We start from the raw sequence: 25,866 nt of genomic DNA, 5'->3' as shown, positions 1-25,866 counted from the left end.
TGAGTGGGATATTTTAATAGACCAGAAAAAAATCATAGTTTCACTTTTAAATTAGGGTGAAATCAAAAAGATGATACACTGCTAAGGAGGTATGTGACTGATAGCAATATGATCGGTAGTGCCGATACTGTCCCTGTGTGTATTATTGTTTATTATTATTATTATTACACACTGTATGTGTGTGTGTGTGTGTGTGTGTTGAATGTCTTTTTTTATGATTTCAGTTGTTTTATTCATTTGGACACTGGTGTTTTTTTGTTTGTTTGTTTGTTTGTTTTTTTGGTTGTGATGTCCGTGTTCTGTGTGGTTTGTTTTGTATGAAAACCAATGAAAAAAGTTAATTACAAAAGGCACATTTCCATTTGTTTACATAAGTGGAAATCAGGGTGCAGGGAGGCTATTGAGCATGTCTGCCTAGATTGTAAAACTTTATTCACGTTGTTTAGGATGTAAATTTTTGCATAAAAACAAGCCAAAATTTACTTTAAAATTCCGAAAAATTAGGCAATTTTATACGCAAGAATTTATTTAATGATTAATTTCTTATTTAAGAAATTAAATTGTATTACAGTTTGGTTTAATGAGGCGGAAAATATGAAAGATACATCAAATGACAACATAAAACTATCAAATGTTTTATAGGTTTTGTTGGGAGTTACATACAGTGTGATAATTTGTGCTGTGACTAGAATACAAGAAACAGCCTTTGAGTTTCCTGTTAGAGCTTACCTTCAGTGGCTGTTTTATAACATCTGTTTAGAAATGCTAAATGTAGTCTGTAACAGGGCTTGATAACCTAGTATAATCAGTAGCTGTTACTTTATAATCATTTGCATGATGTGTTCACTTCCACTTTTTCATCTTTATTAGATTACTTGACAGAACGAAGCAAATGTTGAACAATATTAAAATAACTCCTTTTTCCGGATCTGTTTGTTATTTCTGATGAGATGAGAGGTCTGGCTTTCACGAATAGTAACTTTGCAAGTGGGAGAGGGGATCCACTGTTTGCAATTGCATTCAGTTAGTTTTCAAATACTGAATCGAAGATGGAGGTGCAGAGATAAGGGTGACAGCACAGCTGATGGAGCTTATGCAGTCACAGCACACAGATGGTTCCTCTGGCAGCCTCCTTCGTCCAGATTTTCTTAAAGCTTCTGGTGCTTGGGAGCAGCAGATATCCCTGGTCTGCTTCAGGTCAGTTAATTTGGAATTTGGCTTCTATGCCTCCATTTGCGAACACATTACTTTGGCACAGAGCACAAACTGCAAATTATGGATTGGTAATGGTACAATGTGTGGTGCCGAGCTGTGCTCCTGAAGCTGGAGGCTGTTAACTGGCTCTCTAAGCATACACAATAGTGAGGTATTGTCTCTACAGAAAATTCAGCCATCAGCTAATAGCTTAGATAGCGATTGGTTGTCCAGCAAGCAGAGCAGAGGGACAGTAGACATGCAAAATGTGATTTCCATGAGTTTCCAGTTTGCCATTTCAAATAGTGAAAAATGAAAAATGGAGGACCCCTGTCAGATTTCTTAGCTGAAGGTATTTATTGAGCTGTGCTACAGTTGCTGTTCAAACTCCACTGCACCCAATGAAACATGACAGGAAAGAAGCAGAGTGACATTTGTAGCAAAGGCGCTGAACTTGAACCCCAGGTGACATGTGATTCAGCCTGATAACCTGCTGGTGTGGTTTTTATTCAGGACCATCAACATTGTCTCTTTCAGTTCGGTGTGAGGCTCTCAGTGCTTTTTGTGATGGCACAGTGAATTTAAAAGTGTACAACTTAACGTACGGATTAATCCACCATTGATTTTTCTTTTTGCATGTGTGCCTTTCTGCTTGATCGATAACCAAGGTCAAGCAAAAGCAGCAGATTCAAGACAGAACTTCTGAGGCATTACACTCTCTCTGTGGGTATGTGTGATTCAAACAAAATGAAAGGCGGGTCGAGTCCCTCTAGGATGCTTTTCTGTAACTGAAAATGGCAGTATTGATCATTCCATAGTACTTCCTTTCCCTGTAACCCATAAGGATCCTCTTTCATATACTCCTCCTGAAACATCCTATATTGGCTTGGTGGTAAGGAATAAACATTAACGGACCACTGGGACTCTGACAAGAGCCTATGAAAGGATGAGGCATGGTAAAGATCATTGACAATCTTCATTAAAACCAAGGAGAAGGGTATTTATTTCTCCAAATGCTTAAGTGTTTTGGATTTCCAATGGAGTGACCTAATAGAAAACTTGAGTCTCCTGGCTTACGTGGGCAGGTTAATATGACTCTGGGCTACTGTCACTTTATGTATAAGAATTTGTCAGTCAGCATTAAGTATATATTTGCTTTAATCAGTTTTACAGCCCTGGCATAAGAAAGCCTCATAATTAAGAATGGCTGTACGCTCAGGTTTAACACAGGGGGAGAAGTAGCTTCTTCAAGGAATAGTTCCACATTTGGAAAATCCTCTCATTCAGTATCCTGCAATGTGAAAACAATGTGATAATGTGAAAGGGGTCACTCGTAGTGATGATCCTACAGAGAATTATTACCTGAGTCTCCATCGCCCCTAGGCCTTACAGAGCTTTATGATGAATTTCAGTTCACTATAGCTGGTCTCCACAGTGGAGCATTGAAGAGCCAGATCTTTCCCTCCAGAGTTGGTAGAGTAAAAGTTGCGACAGCTTGGCTCGTATTGTTTTCACCTTGTGACTGTTTGTGTGTCATCATGGCTAAATGTGATCCCTGAGATTCCTGTTATAGCTCCCACAGTGGAATTCACTACTTTGCCAGACATATATATAATATTTTGTCATCGTGACAGTCCAAAACTGTGACCTGAAACCCAACTGTGGAGTTGAGATCAAAATGAAGGATGCGTTTGAAGGTGGGTATGGTCCAACCTATGAGTAATATGTAATAATGTGGTAATGACTAAGTACTCATGAAATAATGTAGTAATGACTGAGTACTCATGTAATAATGTGGTAATGATTACTGAGTCCTTGTGTAATAATGTGGTAATGATTACTGAGTCCTCATGTAATAATGTGGTAATGACTGAGTCCTCATGTAATAATGTGGTAATGATTACTGAGTCCTCATGTAATAATGTAGTAATGACTAAGTACTCATGAAATAATGTAGTAATGACTGAGTACTCATGTAATAATGTGGTAATGATTACTGAGTCCTTGTGTAATAATGTGGTAATGACTGAGTCCTCATGTAATAATGTAGTAATGACTAAGTACTCATGAAATAATGTAGTAATGACTGAGTACTCATGTAATAATGTGGTAATGATTACTGAGTCCTCATGTAATAATGTGGTAATGATTACTGAGTCCTTGTGTAATAATGTAGTAATGACTGAGTCCTCATGTAATAATGTCGTAATGACTGAGTCCTCATGTAATAATGTGGTAATGACTGAGTACTAATGTAATAATGTGGTAATGACTAAGTACTCATGGAATAATGTAGTAATGACAGCGTACTCATGTAATAATGTGGTAATGATTACTGAGTACTCATGTAATAATGTGGTAATGACTGAGTACTCATGTAATAATGTGGTAATGATTACTGAGTACTCATGTAATAATGTGGTAATGACTGTGTAGTCGTGTAATAATGTGGTAATGATTACTGAGTACTCATGTAATAATGTGGTAATGATTACTGAGTACTCATGTAATAATGTGGTAATGACTGTGTAGAGTGTAATAATGTGGTAATGATTACGGAGTCCTCATGTAATAATGTAGTAATGACTGAGTACTCATGTGATAATGTGGTACTGACTGAGTACTCATGTAATAATGTAGTACTGACTGAGTACTCATGTTATAATGTGGTAATGACTCAGTACTCGTGGGTTGGAACGTCAGCATGTTGACAGGTGATTCTGTTGTGATCCCACAGCAGTATGGTCTCTAGTGCTCCTGAGAATTCTGCTCTTTAGTGACAGTGAAGTGTAATGATAGAAGAGATTGTTAAAGATTGTTCATGTTTTGTCAGTTGCAGTCAAACCAGCTGCAGTTTGCTGTGTATTAACATGTGGCGTATATTTGTGCACATGCGTGCCCGTGCCTGAGTTCAGTGTGTGCCCGGGTGTGTGGGATACACAAGAATCTAGGTTAGAACATCCATTTTCAATCATTTATTTAATTCACATGAGCTATATTTAAAGAGATCATAAATAAAACACCAGGGTTTTTTCATCAATGAATAAATCATGGCGTTATCCTCTTATATTCATATTCTCTTGTCTCTTTCTCCCCTGCACACAGTGTAGTTGGCTGCCTCCAGTCTTTAGCACATATTGGTTTATCGCAGTGGGCTAAATGTATGATTAAGTGTGTTTACACGAACAACAGTATCCTTTGGTTATTCCGTCTACTAAGCTATTCACTTATCGAGGATGCTTGTGTAAATACTGCTCACAAAAACCTTGATAAGTGCTTGCCCCATCATGTGGAAGCCTGAACATGATTTAATATTCAATACTGTTTAATGTCCTGTGGAAAATTCAGTCTGAGAGAAAAGTGCAGAAAATAAGCAAATCAGTGAAAAAAAAACAACATCTCAGCAGAAAGAGAAATCACCCTCAAACTGCTGAAGGAGAATGCCCGCCATTTCAAGAAGTCAAGTTATGTCTGTGCCATAAATGCAGCTTGTAACCTCTTTCCCAAACTGAGAACACAAAGACTTCATTAGATTATCAGTGTAACAGACCTGATCTAAACAACTCATGAGTCAACAAAGTGCTCCATCAAAGATACCACATTTAGATCCTGCTGACTGCTGTGTGCTCTCTTGCCGAAATAGATAAATAGTTCCAAGAGCTTTTAAATCCGCCTCATGGTCCGCATCAACAGATTGAGGTTGCACCGTGAACCTCATTACCACATACAAACCAGTTCTACTGATGAAGACCAAGAGATGGAGTTGGAAGCTCTTCACATGCAAGTTTAGTGTCCTTACTGCTGATCTTAAAAGGAAAACAATCAGGAATCTAACACATTGCCAGCAAATATATGGACTTCTTTACATTTGTTGAAACATTTCACTCAAAACCACAAAAATCAACCTGTTGGTGGCGGTAGAGGAAAAGGAAAGGGCTCACCAAAATCATTCACATTCATCCTCTGGGAACCATGAGATCTTGAACCAGATTTCATGACAATCCATAAAATAGGTGATGGAATATTTCAGCCTGGATCAAAGTGGTGGACCGACCAACCCTAGATCATACCAGTGTGACTAAAACACATGTGGAAAATACATGTCACTGAAGCCATATTATGGTATAATGCATCATAGTAATGCTGTTTCTCTAAATGTTGTGTTTAAGATAAGGTAAGATAAACTTTATTGATCCCCTGCTGGGGAAATTTGGGTGTTACAGGCAGTAGCAATGGAAATAGCAATAACAAAGGAAATGGGGGAAAAAAAAGACTATATATATGTACATTTCATATGAAAGACTATAAAAAATATATTGCCATTTGCTATTAGTATTGATGTTTTTGCCTCTTGTCACTATAACATGCGGTTGGCAGCATAGAAAAGAACATTTATGACAAAAAAATTCCCATTTATCAAATCTTCAGCATATTTTTTTCAGTTTGCATTTCTTCTAAAATAAGTATTCAGTGTTTTGTATGTATGTATTTGTATTGAAGTATGTAGGGGTTTTTTTTCATTTGCAATGTTCCTTTTCAAGCAGATTTACAGCTAAAGAACATAGTTCATCCTGCATCTCTTAGTGAGCAGTCTGATTTTTGATGTAAAATCTACTCCCAGGTGGAAGCAGACGGCACTGCTCAGTAAGGCTGCGTTCAGGGATTGAAGAAGCTTCTTGCCTTCTGCAGTGTTTTTAATTCAGACTGTTTCTGCAGTCCCATGCAGGTCACCACTCACAGCTGATGGTCTTCTTGGAGGACTACAGCAAATGAGAACACTGAATGAGTGATCTGCAGCAGCAGGAGAGTATCTAAAGCAGTAATTGTGTCTTTCCACGCTGGTGCAGAAGGTGCAGAACATGTGGAGATGGTTCCTCTATTTCTGGATGGCCGACACAATATTGTTGGAGAGCGTGTGCAGTGACAGTTGTCCAATCTGTCAATGACTGCATCTTCAGCAAAATGTTTGATTAGATGTGCCTGCTTTCCAAAATCTATCAGCAGCTCCTTTTTCTTTAATGATGTGGCGTTGTAAGAAATGATTCCCACACCAGTGCATCCACTCCCCGAAGCATTTTTTCAAAGCGCTCTCCTCTGTTTGAAAGCCTGCAACAACAGCTGACTCATCGCTATACTGCGCTACCAAATAGTAATTAAAGATCTCACTTTGTCAAACAGAGCGAGATAGTAGTGCGTATGCGCTCGAGAGGGAGAAATGTGCTGCTAAATCTAAATGAGAGGAAAAAAAACATCATTTCATGTATTACACAAGAAAATATGACAGAATTCTTATAGCTCTGGATTTTAATAGCAGTCGAGAGAGCATTTCCTAAATCTACTGCATATTTACTGTGCATTAAAATTAGACTGTGCAACGTCTGGAAGAGAAATATTACGTGATGAAGTTTTATTCATAAGAATAAAATGTACCAATGCTCATCTCCATACTCATGAGTATTGCTGCCGCCTTGGATTAGCTACAGTTAACAAAATTCCCATAGATAATGGTGTATTACTTACATATTCAGCCAGCTTGATGACTTTGAGACTGTTCTGTACTTGTGCTACATCATACTCGAGCATTTACAATGATCCTGTAAGTGCCACTTAAGTAACACTGTTGCTGAATTACTGCAATCCAGGATTGTGGTCATATAGCCTGGTGGCTAACGTTAGCCAGAAGCAAAGATACATTCCTCAGAAACTTGCAATAAGCAGCTTTCTGACTTCCTGACTCCTATGTGTGTTTACCATCATTCTGTTATTGTCATATTGCAATAAAACCCACCTGCATTAAAATACAATCAGGGGTTTTGCTACTATAGTCTTACTTGCTCATATGACCATTAGCGTAAAGTGGCTAATGTTAGCAAAAAAAGAGAAATTCCTTGTGCAGCTGCAAGTCACATACAGATTTAAATGCACCTGATTAATTGATGCGGGTTTGCACCAGCTCCACACTGAGATGGGAGCTTGTGCGCTTGCTGTATTATTCAGGTGGCTTTAAAAGCATGTCAAGTCAATTGCAGGGGTTTTACGAGAAATATCATGTTCTGTCCTACTATCTCAGGAGTAACATGTCAGCTCAGGAGCTGGGAAAACCTCACACCTTGGATTCAAGATGAGGGCTTTCTGGTGCACCACCGGAAATGCAGCCAAATTTTTGGGTTGTCAGTTTAGATCGTTGTTGAGTTTAAGTTTTGTGGTTATATTTTATTGCAGGCTTTATGTAATATGTTCTGCATTCATGTTTCCAATGACATTTAAAGCTTCTGAGACGTACCAGCGTTTTCCTTTTGGGTGATGTCAGATCAGATTACCTCCCTCTTTGATTTACTTTAGTCATTAATGAGGAAAAAACAGGCATGGGTTTGTTCTAAAGTGATTCTCCTTTTACATTTAAATGCTATTTAAATAAATTTTCATATTTGGGCCTTGATCTTAAATGATTAATCTCATGGACAATTAAACTTTAATAACTTTCCAAGGAATAAAGCGACAGGAGATAATCTGTAAATCCATTCGAAACGGATTTGAAATGATGTTAACTGTGAGTTTAGGTCTGCTTTTGTTTCACGCAGCAGTTCAGGTCTGCTATCAGCAGCTCAGAGGGAGGAGAGAGGTGTTTTGTTATGCTGCCTCATTTCATTCAAAAGGGGGGAAGACGCAGGCAATGCCTTGCAGTGCAGACTCAGCAATATCACTCGACTTGTTTCTTCAGTCATTTTCATTATGTAACCGGGAGAAAGACATAATGCTGCAAATAAAGCTGTCTGAGTCAGTGATACAGCCAAGCGGTCATTATTTTGATCATCTTCTTGAGTCCAGTGCACACTAAGCACAGCATTTGCAGGGAACGCATTACAAGCTGTAGTTGCTGGTGTTAAGTTGCTCAACGCAAACAGCAAAACATCAACACTGGCGTCTAATTTTAGTGTTTTTCTGGACTTACTTTACTCTAGCTTCAAATTGTGCATCTTGCTCTTGCTGTGACTGAATCCATCATTTATCCTTTTCATGCTAATGCTTGTGTATTGAAGGCAATGGAGCAATTTTAAAGATGGAAGGCCTTGATAAAATAAACAAGTTGGCATGCAGAGGGTCAGCACAACAGAAAGTAATCAGGAAATGCAACTTGAGAATGACAGCACTGCATTGCTCTGAAGTTGAAATATTCACACTGTACGGATGAAGGAAAGGCAGGACCGCTGCTGTTACTAACAAACAAAATCATACAATGTCAAAACTGATTTTATCTTAAGACAGTTTATTAATATTTTCAATTGACAGTATCAGCCAAAAACAAACACTGAAAATGAAAATCATATCATGGCAATGGAACAAGAGGGCTTCAGGACAAATAGAGGTGGAAAAATCAATACCAGTTCCATCACAGACTATAAATTAGATCAATTCAAACACAGCTGTCTGCAGTTTTGTTTGACTATATATTGTATCTAATGCAAAGTTCAAAGAGCAAGGGAATGGAGGGGTCAATGAAGCTGGGGTCAAGGTTTAGGGGTTATCAACAGGTCAAAACGTCATTTCTGTGGAAGAATGGGTTCGGGCTTTTGGCTAGGAGTTGCAAGTCAGGCACAGCATGGGCAGGGATGAGGTCAGAAACGGCTGAGGACATGGGGGAGAGCTGAAAAGGGGACAAGCTAAAGGTTTCAGACAGGTCACGGTTAGGGTGGAGAGGTCAGATGAGAAGAGCTGTTGCGTGCTGACAGTGCACTTATCATTCATCCTGAAGTTGTAGCTTTAGGAGGGGTTGATGGCGGGGGGAGGGGGGTCCTGGCACATGCACCTGGTATATGTTGCCAGGCAGCTGAGAGTGTGTGTGGTTAGGGGAGAGCAGGGCAGGGCAGGCAGAGAAAATGAGGATATACAACAAGAGAGGAGAAAGAGTCACACAATCGGATCCCTGCAGAGGATGATTTCCAGCTCGCCACGGTAGAGCTTCCCTCCATCGGACAGGCTCATGATGCTCTGCTTGTAGCCCGTCAGGTTCTTCAAGTCCACCTCCTGAACAAGAGAAAGGGAGGCGTGGTAGTCGGTAATGCTGGGGAGGCCAGCATTACTCAAATAAAAATACCAATGCTTTATTTGGATCAAAGCTAAGGACAAACTAACTACATTCAACCTGTATTATCCCAGACAGTCAGATTTTTTCTGTGTAGCCTCGGTGGAGAGATAATTACTTTTTTTCCTTGCCAGCTTTAAAATCAGAGCCATGTAATATGCTCTTGATGGCTACACATGTATATTACATGATGCCCAAAGACTGATATTGCTGCAGGTTTCAGGCAAAAAGTTAGCACCCCCATCTCACAATGTGCTGTAGGAGCTGTGTTAAATAGGCAGCTTTGTTATTGTAATTAAGTGTAGAGCTAGATAGCTTTGGGATTATGGTAAAAATGTACGTAAAATGTAAATTTTAACATTTGTATGTATTTTTATGACTAATATAATAATATAATCTTTGCTATCATCACATCAAGAATGGCCCACAAAGAAAACAAGTGGTCTTAATGTTTTAATGTGCTAAACATGACACACAGTATGTGAACTTCAAGATACTGTGACTTGGACTTTGTATCAATAAAGCTTTTGCAGCACTAAGAATCAGAGCCGTCAGAATTACTCAATGGCATGTTTACTATCTCTATTACTACAGACATAGCATGCTATATTAAAGAACATATTTTAAAATATATTTTTGTTGTGTTTCTGTTCTGTTGTATGGTGGGTATATACAGTGTGAGTAAACAGCTGATGGGAGCAGAGGTGACCAGAGAGAAACAGTATCAGATACCAGAAGTCACAAGCCAGGCCACAGCATGCACCAAAGCCCCATCTCACCTTCTTGTTTTTCTGGTAAAGGTCTCGTAGCAGAGCGTCCAACTCCTGCTCATCAATGTAGCCATTCCCATCCTGAAAGAGTTCACAGATGATTTTCACCTCCAAACATTCAGGAAAGACTCGAATGTTCTGCAAGCAGACTTCTCAACATAATTAAACTGCTGCCATTTAAACTTCATTCAGCAATATGTGCCATAGCTGCCGACGCAACCTGATTTTGATTTTCACCAAACAATCCAGCATTTCTTTCTAAACGGCGTGCACCGGCCACATTTGCATTCAGAGCTTCCTGTTTGCGCCCCGCTCTGCTGCTCAGCTTCATTCAATATTTTATGGCAGCTATCAGGAATGCAGCAGCCAAATGGCCATTCATGAATGATGATTTTAAAAAGACTTCCCCTTCACAACTCTGTAAAGGAGGTTGGCTGTAAAGTCAATAAGGAGCCACTCTGCTAATTAATGAGTTATGTCTCACAGTAGTGTTTAGGGTGTTTGGGGCCAAAAAATAAGTCCAAATTGTTGGAGATTTTCACTTGGCGAGAGGCACAAAACCACATTCTGTTCATCTGGGCTCGGTCTCAAGATGACTTCAGAGCTGAGTGGCTTGCCAGTCTTATTTTTCACTTTGGGAGATGCTACTTGATGTTTACAAAGCTAGACGGAAGTGGCCTTGATCACGGGAATAAAGTGTGAATTCTATTTATTTTCACTTTAAGGATGAAACGCAGGCTGCTCTGCGGAGTTGTAGGAAAGCAGATCAACATCAGGTGTCAGTCAGTCTGCCTAAACTGCATGCCATCTTGCGTTTCAGACATTTTCAAGGCTTCACACGGTTTGGGGTGGCACTGTGAGCCACGTTAGCGTTCAGCTGACCAGACTCACTTTGCCCTGCGCGTGATCTCTCAGCACCAGCGACAGCAGCTGCCCGTGTTTCAGCTGCAGGGGCTGAGCTCATAACAAAATGATGAAACTAATTACACACATAAATGGTAGTGCTCCATTCGCAGAGAGACGACATGAATGGGCCGCAGCGGCTCATCTATAATTTAATATTCAGCCATGTCCTCTGCAAGTGAGCTAGAGGGAGCGCTGGCCAAGACAATCAGAGACACGAACCTGCACGCAAGACCTCGTCCGCCAGAAACTCAAGATGGTCCAAAACTTCTCTTTCCAACAGAGCAAACACTGATGTTTGGTCTCATTTCAATCACAAATATTCTTTAAGATTCACTATGTGATACTGGTGAGAGCGTTCACAGTGGAACATTATACAATTTTGTTCAAAAATGATACTATGTAAATTATAATGTTTGTTTTTTTTCATTCAAAAATCAACCAATTGTAGCATCAATACTGGATTTTAGTACAATATATTTGGTAGTTTACTGAGAACAAATTATCTATCCCTGTGAAATAAAATGCATTATGCATATTTGCCACATGAATGTTTAAGACAGCACTTGTGTCATTAAGAATCTGAATCACTGCTCCAAACACAAAAGAGAGAAGAAAAACATTTAACATTTAATTTCAATTGAAATGTTGTCCATCGCTAACTAACCACAGAGGAACAACAGAGCATTTAGCACATACGAACAAGACTGTTGTTGCTGTGCCGAGTCAAGCTGAGTTATTTCCCCAGAAATTGGCTTCTTATAGCCACCGAGGTTATGGCTGATCCCTCAGGCTGACAAAAAACTCACAAAGTATCGTAAATAAGAAAAGCGATTCAGCAGATGTACAACGTGTAGTCCCCCCCCCCCACCCCGTACCTGTGCTCTGCTCTTGTCTGTCTATGATGTCACTCCCTGTAGTCCCTCCCCAACAATCATCTGCTAATGTGGAAAATATGGTCATTAGCTCAACCGCTGCTCAACCACCCTGAGCTGTTTACAAAGGGACAGGTGTGCTGAGCTTTACTCATTTCCCTAGGTAGTTGGGGAGCGCCCTCGGTACAAAACAGGGAATTTGCATATTCATGAATTTAACAAAAGGGAGACTCCAAAACAAAAAAGCGCTGAGTCACTCAGACGACTTCACTCAAGAGTGTAGTATATTTTTTGCAAAGTGTGCAATGTCGCAATTTCCTCTTATTTTACAGTCTAAATATACTGTGCATTTCCTTTCCCCGAGTCCTCTCGGCACATTAGCATCTTAGCTTTCAGATACAGTTTATGCAGGAGCAGACCTGCCTGACGAGGTGATCCCACAGCTCTCATCATGTTTAATGGTGGCTAAGACACATGAGGGAAGCGAATATAACTTTTGCTAACTGCTTCTGATTAAATATGTTCAAATGTTACTGTCCAGCCCTGTAGTAAATACCAGTTTAGCTCAGCCCAGTTTTTCAGTATGACAGAAGTCTAAACCAAAAGTGCACTGACAGCTGAGAGCTAGAGGGAGGGGAGTGGGGCCAGACCTCTGCTGTGTGTTTGTGAGTGTGTGGAAAGCAGTCAACAACTCTATTTCTTACCACCTTGAATAAAAGGGCACTTACCTTGTCATAGTATGTGAAGATGGCATTGAACTGCTCAGAGGTCAACTTGACACCCTGTAAAAACAAAGTTGAATTTTGATTCGCCAGATAGCAGAAGTGCACAATTAAATGTATCATATTTTAAAATAGTGGCTGCACCGTAGCAGACTAAGTATTTCAGTGACATTAAGCGTGTATAATGTGGCATTTCTTTCTGCATCAAGTTTGTCCCTACCTGGAATTTGAGTAAGAAATTCTCCTGAACAGGGAGAAGCCTGCGGGAGAGAAGGACTCTATTAGCGGACACAAGGGATGCTCAATTATTCAAATCCAGTGACAGTGAATGAACATCAGCAGGCCATGCGTTTCAACATTTGCTGTGCGGACACACGCAGGTAAAATTGCACATTACCTTGCCATCTCCGACAGGCCCAGCTTCCCATCTCCATTCAGATCAAACATCCTGAGCTACAAAGTGGAAGCAGAGCAGAGATCGGAAGACACAGAGGAGAGAGACTGAGAAGAGAGTTTTTTATGGGTATATGTTTCAATATGAAGGCTAATGTGTTCCCATGAATTTCATTGACTGAGAAATAGAATGGGCGGCCATAAAGTTTCTACCTTTATCATAAATCCACAGCTTTTTTTTTTCACAGTTCTACATGTTTGACAGAGGACCAGTAAAGGGACCGTCCATAAAACCCGTCTCAACGTTTCAACCATTTCAGCTCATGCAGCTGCTGGTGAATTTTTTACAGGATAATAACTCTAAAGTTCTCCTTTTTCTGTATGCACTACCTTTAATACAAGTTCTAATTTTCACCAGACACTGCACAGAGCATCCCTCGCAGAGTGTAAGCACCAGCATGGAATCACCACAGCAAATGCTCACCAGCACCACCTAAACTATATTGGTGTCTATGTCATTATTTACTGTGGATTATTTGGCAAATCTTGATCAACTCCCTGCATTCTGATTATCGATTTCACCATCTGCGACTCTAATGTGAAATAAAGGTTTAAGGAAATTATAATGACCGGGTCTATCTATGAGCGTGTTGAGGAAACTGCCTCAGCAAATCAGGTCAGGTCAGCTCTGGGGCTTCCAGGAAGAAGCAGATGTCTGCACATCTGGGCTGTAAACACATAACCTGCAGGACATGATGGGTCACAAGCACTCAGCCGCACAGCGCTGCCGCCACCAGCATGGTAGGACTCTGAGGTCCTGCAGGCCAGAGGAGCACTCCACGTACACCTTCCACAAAGACTGCATATAACTCACAGTGTCTCCCTATTTCTTCGCCCAGTTTATGTTACTGATAGCATTTTAGAGGGGACCCTGGTTACTGCACTATGGTGAGCAGTGTCTTCTTGTACTTTTGAACTTTAAACTGACCGGCTCCCTTTGAAAAATCTGTGTATTTTTGGTGAAAAAAAAGAAGAAGAATTAGGAATCTTGCGATACTGAGCATTTAGCTCAAAGAATAGTGATGCTCTGCTTGTGTATGAGTATGTTTATGAGAGAGTCTTACTATGGTCTGTGTGTACTCCTGCAGCTTCTGGTCATCGTAGTGTCTGTTGGCCTTCTCCAGAAGGTCTGACAGAAAGCCCTGAGGACAGACGCACACAGAGATTCAAAAAAAAAAAAAGAAAAGAGGAGGGAGATGCAGAAGTATGGCGTTCACAGGGTGATTCACCAAAAAAATAACAGCTACGCAAGAGCATTAATTAATGTTCGGGGGGGAGAAACAGACTTATTCACACACACTGCTAACCTGGAGCATCAGTTTCATTTTCTGAAATCATCAGTTATCGGTGAGAGAAGAAACACAAATCCTTTACTGGCTGTAAAAGTACCAACATTTTACTGACAATAGGTAAAAATGATGTAATGAAATATTAGCAGTAACATGTGCTCAACTGTTCAAAGTAAAAGTAATGATAGTGGAGTTATGGGGGACAGCACCAGTTTTTTTTTTCCTTTAGTTTGGGGTATTTCTGTGTTTTTACATTAATGGATGAAGGTAGAAGAGGAACAAATGAAGAAGTAAAAGGAAAGCTTAAAATAATTAAACAAGTAGAGGAAAGATGAATGAAATAAAGAAAGGAGGAGGGTAGGAAGGAAGGACATGAAAACAGGAAAAGAAAAAATGATGGTATCAATGGTATTTTCTGAATTGATCTTGATCAGCCATCCTGAATATTGCAGTATATATACTGCTTATATTTATATTTCCCTCTGAAATGTAGTGCAGTGAAAGTGTAAAGTGCCTTCAAATAATGGTATTCAAGTACCATTATGTATTGTTACATCATCTGTACAGTACTTGGGTGAACATACTCAGATATTTCCCACATCTGCTCACAGTCATGAGGTGAGACATCTGATCTCTCATCTCATCTGCATTTTCCTAAAGATTTTAAACGGCAACACCTGAGTAACTCATCTGCACCTGGTCAGCCGGAAGAAATGTGATGCCATAACAGCCCAAGCAGCCTAATCAGAATCACTGACCCAGTTAAAGCTCTCCTCCCCGACTGGAATACTTCTCTTTACATAATTTTACACAACATTTCCAAAAAGGCGTTGAAGGGAATAGCATTTGTGCAATCTCTAAAGCTTTTTGCATCTGAGTCCTCACCTGAACAAACACTCATGGTCATGGGGGGAGTTCCTGTGTAGTAGCCACTTAACTCTCCACTGTCAAAGCTGCTGCCTGGCTTTACTCGCCCATATGCACACATGCATCAAAGAGGTGAGTCACACTGAAAGTCCTCAGAGTCCAACACTTTGAAATGCTGATCATCTGTGGATGTCTTTAGCTAATGTGTGACTTGATGGCTATAGTGGTGATAAGACCACAGCTCGGGCCACATTCAGAACATCAGGTTTTTAGCAGTCAGATATGAAAATGAATATTTTCTACAGATGTTGCCTGTTCCTTACAGCACACAGAACAGGATAACACGGTAGTTACTGATCATAACACAAAAAATGAATGAGGATTATTTTCTCTCTTTCCTTTCTTTTTATTGGTGCAAACATCACATGCAGGAAGTGACAACATATAAATGCATACAAGTTAAGATGAATTGTCTACATTTTTACATTTAACATGAAGTAAAGGTATGGGAAATACATTGAAGGGTTAAAGAAAAAACCCAACTATTACAATGGTTTAAATATATGCAAATATGTCAATACAATGTAAATGATTACAGGAAGTGACAGGGCAGTATGGTTTAAGCAGCTGAGTAGCTACACAAGTGGCTACCAGCTACTACTATCTGATAGTTAGTGTTTAGGGTAGGGGCTCTGTTGGTGAGCAGGTGTGAATGTGAATGTGTTGTGGGGGAAAAAGAAAGAAAAAATAGTAATGTAATAGTAAGTATGACCAAGTATGCATATGATAAATAACAGGTATTTGTTATATTTGTGATCAAGTACCGCAGGTTATGCAAACCTCTGGAAGCAGATGTAGATAAGAAACATTACATAAAAGCCATTTCCATGAATGAGTCACTGAGAATCATATATTCAACAACATACCTTCAATTCATTTGCTTCAATGTAGCCACTGCGGTCTGTGTCATATCGCCGCCATGCCTAAAAGAAATCAGCCAGACAAGAGGAGTACTGGATTGAAAGCAGTTTCTCAGCACTGATGCACAAAACACAAAGACACTCCTCTCCCGATGATTTACATTTCTCCCCCCTACAGGAATCCCCTCTGATCGAACCCCCGCTTGGTCTTTAACTGCGCTAAGAGTTTGATTTTTCTCCGGTGCAGAGCAGAAATCGTTCGAGAGGGGACAACCACAAAAGCCGGGACCATCACCGTAATCACACGCTTTCCAATACCATCCCGCTCGCCCACATACGGAGCAGAGGGCAGGAGTGAAGGAGGGAGAGAAAGTCATTTTAATGAATGTTTTAATCTAGCAGCTGTCCCTGTCCAAAGAAGGCCTCCTTATCAAAGATGGATAGCCTTCCTCCTCTTCCTCCTCCTCCTCCTCCTCCCCCTCTGCTCCTTCTCTGGGCTCTGCAGAGAGGAGTTACAGTGGTGTTATCCATTATATATGACTCTGAAAATAGAAGGTTCTGCTTCCTCATTCTAACCCTTTAAAAACCTCTGCACCCACTTCCTCCTCCCTGCACCCTTCAACAAAGACTGATTAATCCTCCCCTCTTGTTTTATGTTCTCAAACTCTGGCTCTCGGCTTCCCATCGACATTTCATTTACGTCCTCTCTGTTCCCGCTCTCTCCCTTTGCCCTTTGTATCCTTCTCTCTTCACACCTTCTCTTTCACCCATCCTCCTTCTCTCATTTCATTAATCCTTTTCAATATGACACAAGAGACAAGGACAGCCTCTTCCCCACATGTAATTGGTTTCTAATTGGCTCCATTCTTTCATTGCAGCAGATCTAACATGAAATCTGCCATTTTCTTATCTTCTGAGGGCATTTTGTGGAATAAATTATTTCCTTTTTCGAGTATCTTTCAACACACATCTGGCTCTGCTGGCGGCTTTTTGTTACCCCTACAATCAGTCATTGTTCATAATTCACAGCAGCACTAAACTGGTCTGTACCATTGTTCTACTTGGACATTTTCATATGTAAACGGTTTCTTAAACACACAACTTGCTGTTTCATTTTGCCGTAGCTCTATCGTCTGCTTGCTCATTAGTTAAATTGATTTAGATGCTCTGCTAGCTGTGTTGTTAACTCACCTGACTTCGACATATATGTTCTTCTGTAATGAAATGTTAAAATATATCCATATGGATGACTTGAAAATATTTACCCTGGCTAATTACCACCTGTCTTTGTTTGTCTTCTTGCTGCGGGATGCTGCTTGTTGTTCTGTTCTGTTCCTGTCAAGCTTCAGTAAAGCTGCTTCAAAAGAACAGATAAGTGTCTGACATTTTTCTGTAAAGTTTCTCCAGGTTTTCACTATTCAGTATCTCATATACTGTAAGCGACAATAACTCCAAATGATGCCACTAGAAGGCGCCAAAGCTTTCCAAAACAGCCAAATGGGATTTTAGGCTGCGACACGCCTCTCCAGGCACATGTGCACAGGGGTCATTCAGAAACATTCGCACTCAAACACTTGCGTGATGTTCAGAGCTGCACAGATGTTGTCAGCTCCTCTGCAAAACCTCCACAGTATCCCGCAGCAACCCATAACTTAACTTCTCTGCATAGACCAGCTGAGGCATTCACATGCAATACATTTTTGGAGAACCATTTACAGCCTTGATAATTAACGCTGTCCAATTACTGAGCATAAAACACCAAAGCTAATGGCTCGCATAAAGTTGGTTCAGTCCTGTCCAGCCATAGTTGTGTTTTGCAGCAGATACAGCAAGAAAGATCAGGAGGGTTTACTGATCACAGTAACCTAAAATGTTGACCGAAATCAGAACCATTTTAAAGCTTTCGCGCCAACTTTCAACTGAACTGAAGGGATTTTACACTCCAGCTGCCTTTTTCAAGTACAGCATCTATTCGTGCTCAGAAAGCTCTACAGTCCATGTTCACAATGGACCAGGTGTGGTTTGCAGTCCAACTGCTAAATCTGAACAGCAGAAACAGCCACGTGCAATGGAGGCAAAGTCTGTGCTTTTACTTCCAGACTACTCCAACTTATTTCACTAATTACACCACCATACACAGGGGACTAATCCGTGAAATTGGCTGGTAGGTAGGAATGAGAACATGTAAAATGTCTCCCCTGTGTGGCTGACTGACTCGGGTCTATAATGTATGGTTGGTTAAGTAAGTATGTCCCGACTAATGGCATTTCTTAGTGAACAGGAGACATTGTAAATAACTGGTCAAACGACAGGGATTATCAAGAGGAGACTGCATGCAATTTGCACTAAAAAATAATATACCAGCCCATCCACACACACTCAGAAACACACTCTTACCGCCATAAACTCAGCACTGGAGCTGACAAACTGTCTGAAGCAGAGCAAGAAGTTCTCTTCAGTTGGGAGAATCTGGGCCAGCTAGAGAGAGAAATGATGAGAAAATGGGAAAAGTGAGAACACAAGATGGTGGAGTTGATATGCCTGGAGAGAGGAGATGGAGACTGGGGAGCTTTTTGTCTGCGACGTCTCAAATGGGCAACTCAGACATAAATAATGGAGAGCCATAACCCCAAAAGCCAGGCCGTGCCTAACGTGGAATTATTTTTTAAAATCTGGTTTTAGGGTGTTCAGACAAAGCCTTTGCACCTGATTTTCACTCCAACAATTGAGACTGAAAGTCATCTGCAGATTTTCCACGCTGGCATCGGGTTATTGACGCTGCAGAAGCTCTCCTTGCGTCTCTTTCTAATCACACTCTAAAAATGGTCAAATCGAGGGAAAGCAATATCCTAAACTGACACTCCACGGACACTACCATAAAGACTGTATTTATGCATTGATTGGATTATTGACCAGACCTCTGAAGCCTCTCACAACTTTTTCTCAGCCTCTATAGAAAGCAGAAAACTAAAAAAACATAGTGATTTCTGGGTGTGAGCCACATTTTAGTGAAATCGACATGTATTGTGAATGCTCACCAAGACACCTCTACCTGTCATCACATTGGCCCATGAAGAACAGCTCTGTTGAACCACTTTGCTGCAACAAAAACGTGCTCATACATACTTTCCTTGTCTTCTAAATTTTTGTATGCTAAGTCTGAAGCTACAGCCAGTTAGCTTAGCTGAGCAAAAACACTGGATACCAAGGAAAACAGCTAGCATAGCTCTGTTCACAGGCAACAAAATCTGCCTCACTAAGTGCTGTAACACGTTATATCTCATGTGTTTAATCTGTCCAGAAAACGAAGTGTAAAAACAACAGGTTGTGTTTTTATAGGCTTTATGTGCCAGACCAGTGGAGACTCCAGGAAATCTGGCCAAGAATTTCTCCATTACCCCTCTAAAACAACATTTTTTCTCTTGCACTTCATCAGACAGATGAAGGATGAGGGAGTTTAATGAATATTATGAAGTGATAAAGTGATATATCCTCTCATCATCCTCTCAGTAAGAAAGTGAATAAAAGTGTTTCCCAAAATGCTCCATTAAGGAAAATCACAGATTTGATAATACAAGAAGCACCGTGAAGCCCTTACCTCTGACATCTCAATTCGTCCATCTTTGTTCTTGTCGAACTTCTGCATGAACTCCTTCATCTTTTCTCTGAATGTGGGGTTTGAAGGGTCCTAGAAAACATGTGTGCACAACACAGGTGAGACCTGAGTGGTCAGTATGTGTGTCTGAGTTTAATCTCTGGTCCCTGAACTCACCACCCCTGCTCCTCTCCGGGCCATCTCCAACTCCCTGAAGAAGTTCTCCAGCTCCTTCCCCTCGATGTAGCCATTACCTAGAGGAGACAGACGCACCAACACGGCAAGTTATCGCAACATACCGCAAAGGGTTTTTCTCAGTATTGCTGACATGCAGAAACCCCACCAGCGCAGATGTGGTCACAGTGTCACAGTGTCAAACAGATCTCAGCATGACTCGCCTTTTGCCCGAGTATTGATTCAAACATTAGCCTTTTACCAGTAACTCTCTTCCTTCCCCTCGAGCTCAATAGCTTAGGCTATTGACTGACATGATGCAAACTGATCACTCCTCAAAGACTGCGTGTTCACAGGGTTGTACGCAAGGAGAAGCTATATATGGAAAGCAGTTTTTCTAGGATTTCGAAGGTGATGATGCACAGGCAGCTTCTTTTATTCCATGCAGATCAATGCTGGCTTCAGCAGGGGAGTTTGGCACATGGGACGAATCAATGTGGATAAGAGAGCACTGTGACGATTTCTGCCTGGTTCTGAGATCTAGACCGGGATATTTTATCATGAGGAACTGATGCTTCATGGTGTCCTTAACCTTGTTTTTGCTGCATGCTAACATACATGAAGGGGTGTGTGGGGGGGTATTTTTCTTGTTATCTTACTCCTTACTTGTGGTGTTTTGTTGCTCTGACAGCACGTATTCAGAGGACAAATGAGTATGCCCATTTCACCCAGGTAGTCTGTGAACCTGTGCCAATATCCTATCAACACGCATGCTGAATGGCTGGACAGATGGCTCCAAACGATGTGACGAGCTGCTTCAATAAAACTCTGGAAAGCCGAGTTGCCTCATTAAATGCTAACAAAGATTATTATGCCATCCACTTTCTCTCCTCTCCCTCTAACTCGCCGTCTCTCTCTGTAATCTTCCATCTACCTCCCCATCCCCCTCCTCAACCAGCATCTTTGCGTTTTTGTTCTATCCATGGAAGTTTTTTGTTTAATTGTGTGTGTGGGAATGCGTGCATGCCTCAGTGATGTTATCAAAACTCATGAATACAAGCTCTGCCTTTTCCATAAGTGGGACAGTAAAATGCCTCGCTGCTATCAAGCCTGCCTCCTGTGGGTCTTATTGACATTTAGCACGCTGTAGAAAAATGACCTGCTTGATAATTAAACAGAGTAAGATGTAATTAACTACAAGGCGAATAGCAAAAATGACAATAGAAATAGATTTATGAATAGATTATGCCAGACCGCTGTCATACATTCAATAAATGTGTCAATAAATCCATACACCCTATTATATTTGTGCATAAGGGAGCATGTATTTGTACTGTGCTGTTGGATAAGTACTTTCTGTTCTCAGCAGCCTTTAAACCTTGAACCGAAATGCTATATGTCCTGCAGCTAATTACAGTGTGTCCATCCCGCATGAAACTGTCCCAAATCTAGTATCAAATGAACACGTGCTTTTCTGTTACACTGAACATCAATGATGCTATATACTGTACGTGTGCAGAAAAAAAAAAATCATTGCCAGCAGATACATCTTATGGCTGACTTCAACCCAATTCCAGATGATATGATTTAAATCTCAAATAACTTTGCTCTTTGTGCACAAGCACTTAAAGCTTGCACCAACCAGCACGAAAAAAGGTTCACAAAACCACTTTTGTCAGGAATACACATTCTTTGGGATACTGCGTCATTATAGTCCCAGTAGACGCTGGTAAAAGAGGTTTTACTTTTCTGCTAGTTTTGAGTCTAAAAATCAACCCCAACACAGAAAAACTCTCAAAGTGGGCAGCTCTGCCACCTAAGTGCATATTTAAAGCCTATATAAAGTGCATTTGTCTTTCAAAGGAGAGTGCAGCCTGTTCAAATATTTTGTGTTGAGATCACAGTTGGGTCAACTCAGAAGGTGGATTTTGCTTCACGTTCCCAGTTTCCACATCCAGGTTAATAAAAATAATTGACAGCTCTATGAGAATGCTCTATAATTAGAAAAAAGGAACTGCAGTTGTTTCCTTTTTCAGCTTTGAAGTGATTGAACTGAAAAGGTCTGACAGAGACAGCACAAGAAGATGAGAGGGACGCAGAGCGGAGGAGCTGCGAGAGACGCAATCCAGATGAGACTTGATCCGGGGCCAGCAGGGGAATATGTGGTTTCATCATCTCTGGGTGCATCGCCTCCTGTGTATTTTTATCTACAACTCAGAGATGCTTATTCAATCTGAGCAAACAAATTAGCTCTCCTTTTCTTTCTGCCGAGCCACAAGACGCTCCCAGTAATGAGAGCAGAAATCAACCGCTGTAGCCAAATCTGTTGATGGTTGTATTTGATTTGCAAAGTGGCCCATTGCAGAGCACAATGTGGAAAAGACTTCCGCAGTAGGACTTAAAGACCCGGCTGGCAGGACCGAGAGCCATACCAAAAGCGTAAAAGCAACAGCAGATATGACGACTTCGTCCGCATTGGCTCCCATGGAGAAGCGCAGCAGCTGAGCCCCTCCACCCCACCCCACCCAACTCTTTATTCCACCTTGATTTCCCTGTGGAATACGTTTCAGGATGTGTGCGGGAGTCAAAACACATCACATTAACAATGAATCCCCTGGAGGGTGTGTGTAAAACACATACTGCTTTGCAGGTGTATGTGTAAAACAAACATTTGGGACACCTTATAAAGTTGACTGAACAAGCAAGACACTTAAACGCTGTAGCCTGACTGTCAAAGTTAAGTCTCAGCTTCCTTTTCAGACTGATCGCTGTGGACGTCTGAGCCTATCCAGTTCATCAGTTCACAGCATGTCCTGAATCCACAGAGGAGACTGTAGACCTTCAGTTGAAATGAGGGTATGAACCTTTCCATAATTAGACTAAGGAGGCTTCTGTGGTAGCAGTGACATGCCTGATGTATTTGTTCTTGGGGGAAAAAAAGGAACTTGATCCATGTCATCCTGTCCCACTGCAACACAGACACATGCACGCAGAGATATTCACAGCGTGAGAAGACGGACTGAGCTGAATAAATGTGTGCGGGGACAAACAGAAGACTGATGCTTCAAGAAAAGACACAGATCAAGACTGAGACTGGGGAGAAACAGTGTGTGTCTGTGTGTGTGCGTGCGCGTGGCTTTGAATAAATTACTGCATGGGACAATTTATGTTTGCAGACATCACATTAATACATACATTTGTTAAACAGAGTATCCACCGCATAAAGAGCTCCACCACCTGCCAGCCTGCGCTCACTGATCAAACTTAAATGAGCCAGTTTTTGATAGGAAACGGAAATCAATACGAAGAGCATCAGTCAGAGACAATTACTTATCCACACAGCTAATGACCACAGGTTACTGTCAGCCGCAGAAGAGCCTAATTAAATGATTATCGACGGCAAAATAACACTTTAATTGCGTGGTTAAATCCCATTCCCTCATTACTGGATCTGTCATGGTGCGTGAAGGCTGCATCCATCTAATCTAATGTGAAATTCACGTCCATCTCTCAGAACACCGTTTCTTTAAAAGCGACTAATCTGCATGTACACTTAAATAAAAATGAAAAAAAGGGTAAATTCATTTTAAAAAATCATACCACGTGGTGTCGGGAGGGGTCCTCATCAGAAATTCGACTGAAAAACGTAGAAGTTTTTAAGCGCTGCAATAATTCGGTATATCCGAAATATCTGGTCTGATATCAGCTCTCCAACAAGATCAAAGATGAAAATGTCTCTTTTGGTGACTTTATTCATCTGTCAAGGAGGGAACTTAAAGAAGACTGAATATCATCACTAATTAAAGACGAAATAGTCCCTATGATACTCCTGAAGTTGAGTTTACAGAGCTCAGATAAAAGGGTATTTCTCTGGTATCTTTGGATCTGGCATCTTCCTCCAAATTTTCCTAAACTGTCGCTTTCAAACCACAAACTTTTGCTGGGTCTGATTTTCTAAGCTCGATGATGGTTTCACTCTTTTGCAGGAGGACGCATTCAGTCTGTATGATTACTAACCTTCATTCAATTCAACAGCATTGATATATAATTCAGCAATCTCTCGTGAATTTTGATTTTTCAATAACTTTTAGGAAGGAAAAAGAAAAGTCTCCTACCGTCAGCGTCAAAATGTTTCCAGATGTCGAGGAACTGGGACGCGGTGACCTCGGCCAGGTGCAGGTGAGGAGGCTGCTGTGCTTTATTCGCCATGATGCTCTCGACGGATGCTGCTGCAGGCAAGACGACAGGAAAATCCGCTCCTAACTTTTCTGTGCCTCTTGTTTAAACACACCCCACACTGTGGCCCCAGCGCGCCGCCCGCCGCTTTTTAACCCGGCGCAGGAGCGGCAGCGCCGCCGCATCGCCGCTGGGGGCGCACGGCAACCGACAACGCGTCTGAGTCAGCGTCCCTGTGTGTGTGTGAGCGTGTGTGCGTGTGTTTGTGTGTGTGTGCGCGCCTTTATGCGTGTGTGTGCGGATGTGTGTGTGTGCTTCCAATCTTGATGTAGTTGTGTGCTTGGACATCTTCGGCACTGCAGTGAACAGACTTATGTGTGTGTGTGAGAGAGAGAGAGAGAGAGTGTGTGTGCTTTTCTGACAGGGTACTTTCGGGGTCAAATTTCAGACTAAAGACCAGTTAATAGGGGAGTGCTTGTCCTATTGGGGCCAAAATCCATGTTCCCGTTTGGAAAACAGCTGATTTCGGGGGCCATTGGTTAAGGTTAGGGTTAGGGTAATAATTCAGTGTGTGTCTGTGTGTGTGCATGAGAGAAAGCAAGCAAAGGAGAGAGGGAGGGAAATATGAGGCACAGATAGTGAGAAGATTGTTCTGTTGTTGCATCATCACGCTTTACAGTAGATGTTGTGTGTGTGTGTGTTTGTGTGTGTGTGTGTGTGTGTGTGTAGTTGATCCAGTGCATGTGCATGCAAACGTATTCCCATACTTACTTCCCTATGCATGTGAAATGCACGCTTGTGTTTCTGCGTGTCCGTGAGCTGGAGGAGTGTGTTCCTTCCCACATCTGTGTGTGTATCTGAGCGTGCAGCTCCCCGAGCCTGTCTGCCAGTGTGTGAGGCTTCACAGACTTAATTAGAACTCACACACTAATCACATTTCCCACACTGCCTCCAGCCAGCAGTGATTAGCCCACATGATAAATGTAAATTCTGGCAAAAAAAAAAAAAAAAGGGAGGGGGGCAAAGTAATGGGTAGTCTACGGTGCAGAGGGGCAAGCAAAGCCACAGATCCTATTAGGAGAATGAGGATGAGAAAAGTAGTCATATATATTTCTTCAACTCATTTACTGCAAGAGGTGTTAATATTCATGAGCAGGAGGGCAAGTACCCCTCCAAGCATGTTCCTGCTCCAGGATGAAATCTGCAAAAGACAGCTTTTCACATGTGAAGAATATTAATACTATTATTCAATTAGCTCACATGCTTTTGAAATCCTGTGATGAGAGCTGGGTGTGTCTTACAACCCCTACAATACACAGTGGTTTCACCCTTTGACAGATGACTGGAGTCAGCCTACAGCAGGAAGAACACAGGTGTAACTAATAACGATGGCGCTGCCTGGAACTAGAGCACCTAAATGGGATGCAGTCGTTATTAATTTAAGGTTTTAATTCCACCTGGGCTTTTTCTGCTGTAACATTTCGAAACGTCTGCTGTGAAAGTTGTAAAAACCTTCGTGTTGTTGCGATCGTTGCAGGCCTTTGCATTGTGGGACACGGCAGGTGAGATCGACTGGCCTGACGCATATCTGGAGCGAGCTCATCAAGCTAGCAGATAAAAAAAGAGTGTCAGAAAAGAATGAATATGCATGAAGCATAAAACATGAACTTTGTGCTGTATCTAGTGTTGTTCTGTGTTGATGTGGACAAACAATAGTCCATCAGCGATGTGTTAGTGATAAAATGCCCAGTGGGGATGGCAGCATGCTGTGTGCTGCTGTGTTCCTGCATGTTCTGTGGTTCTCCCTCGACCCTTCAGTGTTTTCTGTGCATGCAGCTAAGCATA

At 41.3% G+C, this 25,866-nt stretch overlaps 1 protein-coding gene across 1 annotated transcript; it reads right to left on the bottom strand.

The window, feature by feature from the left end:
* Nucleotides 1-8,477: 8,477 nt before the first annotated feature.
* calb2a (calbindin 2a) lies at nt 8,478-24,127 on the bottom strand. The gene is made up of 11 exons (XM_041939203.1): nt 23,961-24,127; nt 19,849-19,925; nt 19,675-19,764; nt 18,474-18,554; nt 16,083-16,139; nt 14,065-14,142; nt 12,945-13,000; nt 12,768-12,807; nt 12,554-12,607; nt 10,057-10,128; nt 8,478-9,219 (listed from the first exon to the last, which is right to left on the bottom strand). The coding sequence occupies exons 1-11, from the start codon at nt 24,052-24,054 to the stop codon at nt 9,103-9,105; spliced, it is 816 nt and encodes a 271-aa protein (XP_041795137.1). The 5' UTR covers nt 24,055-24,127; the 3' UTR covers nt 8,478-9,102.
* Nucleotides 24,128-25,866: the final 1,739 nt, after the last annotated feature.

This window comes from Chelmon rostratus, chromosome 6, assembly GCF_017976325.1.
Source record: "Chelmon rostratus isolate fCheRos1 chromosome 6, fCheRos1.pri, whole genome shotgun sequence".
Classification (NCBI taxonomy): Eukaryota; Metazoa; Chordata; class Actinopteri; order Chaetodontiformes; family Chaetodontidae; genus Chelmon; species Chelmon rostratus.
Note: the sequence above shows the minus strand (reverse complement) of the source record. Positions and strands in the feature narration are given on the sequence as shown.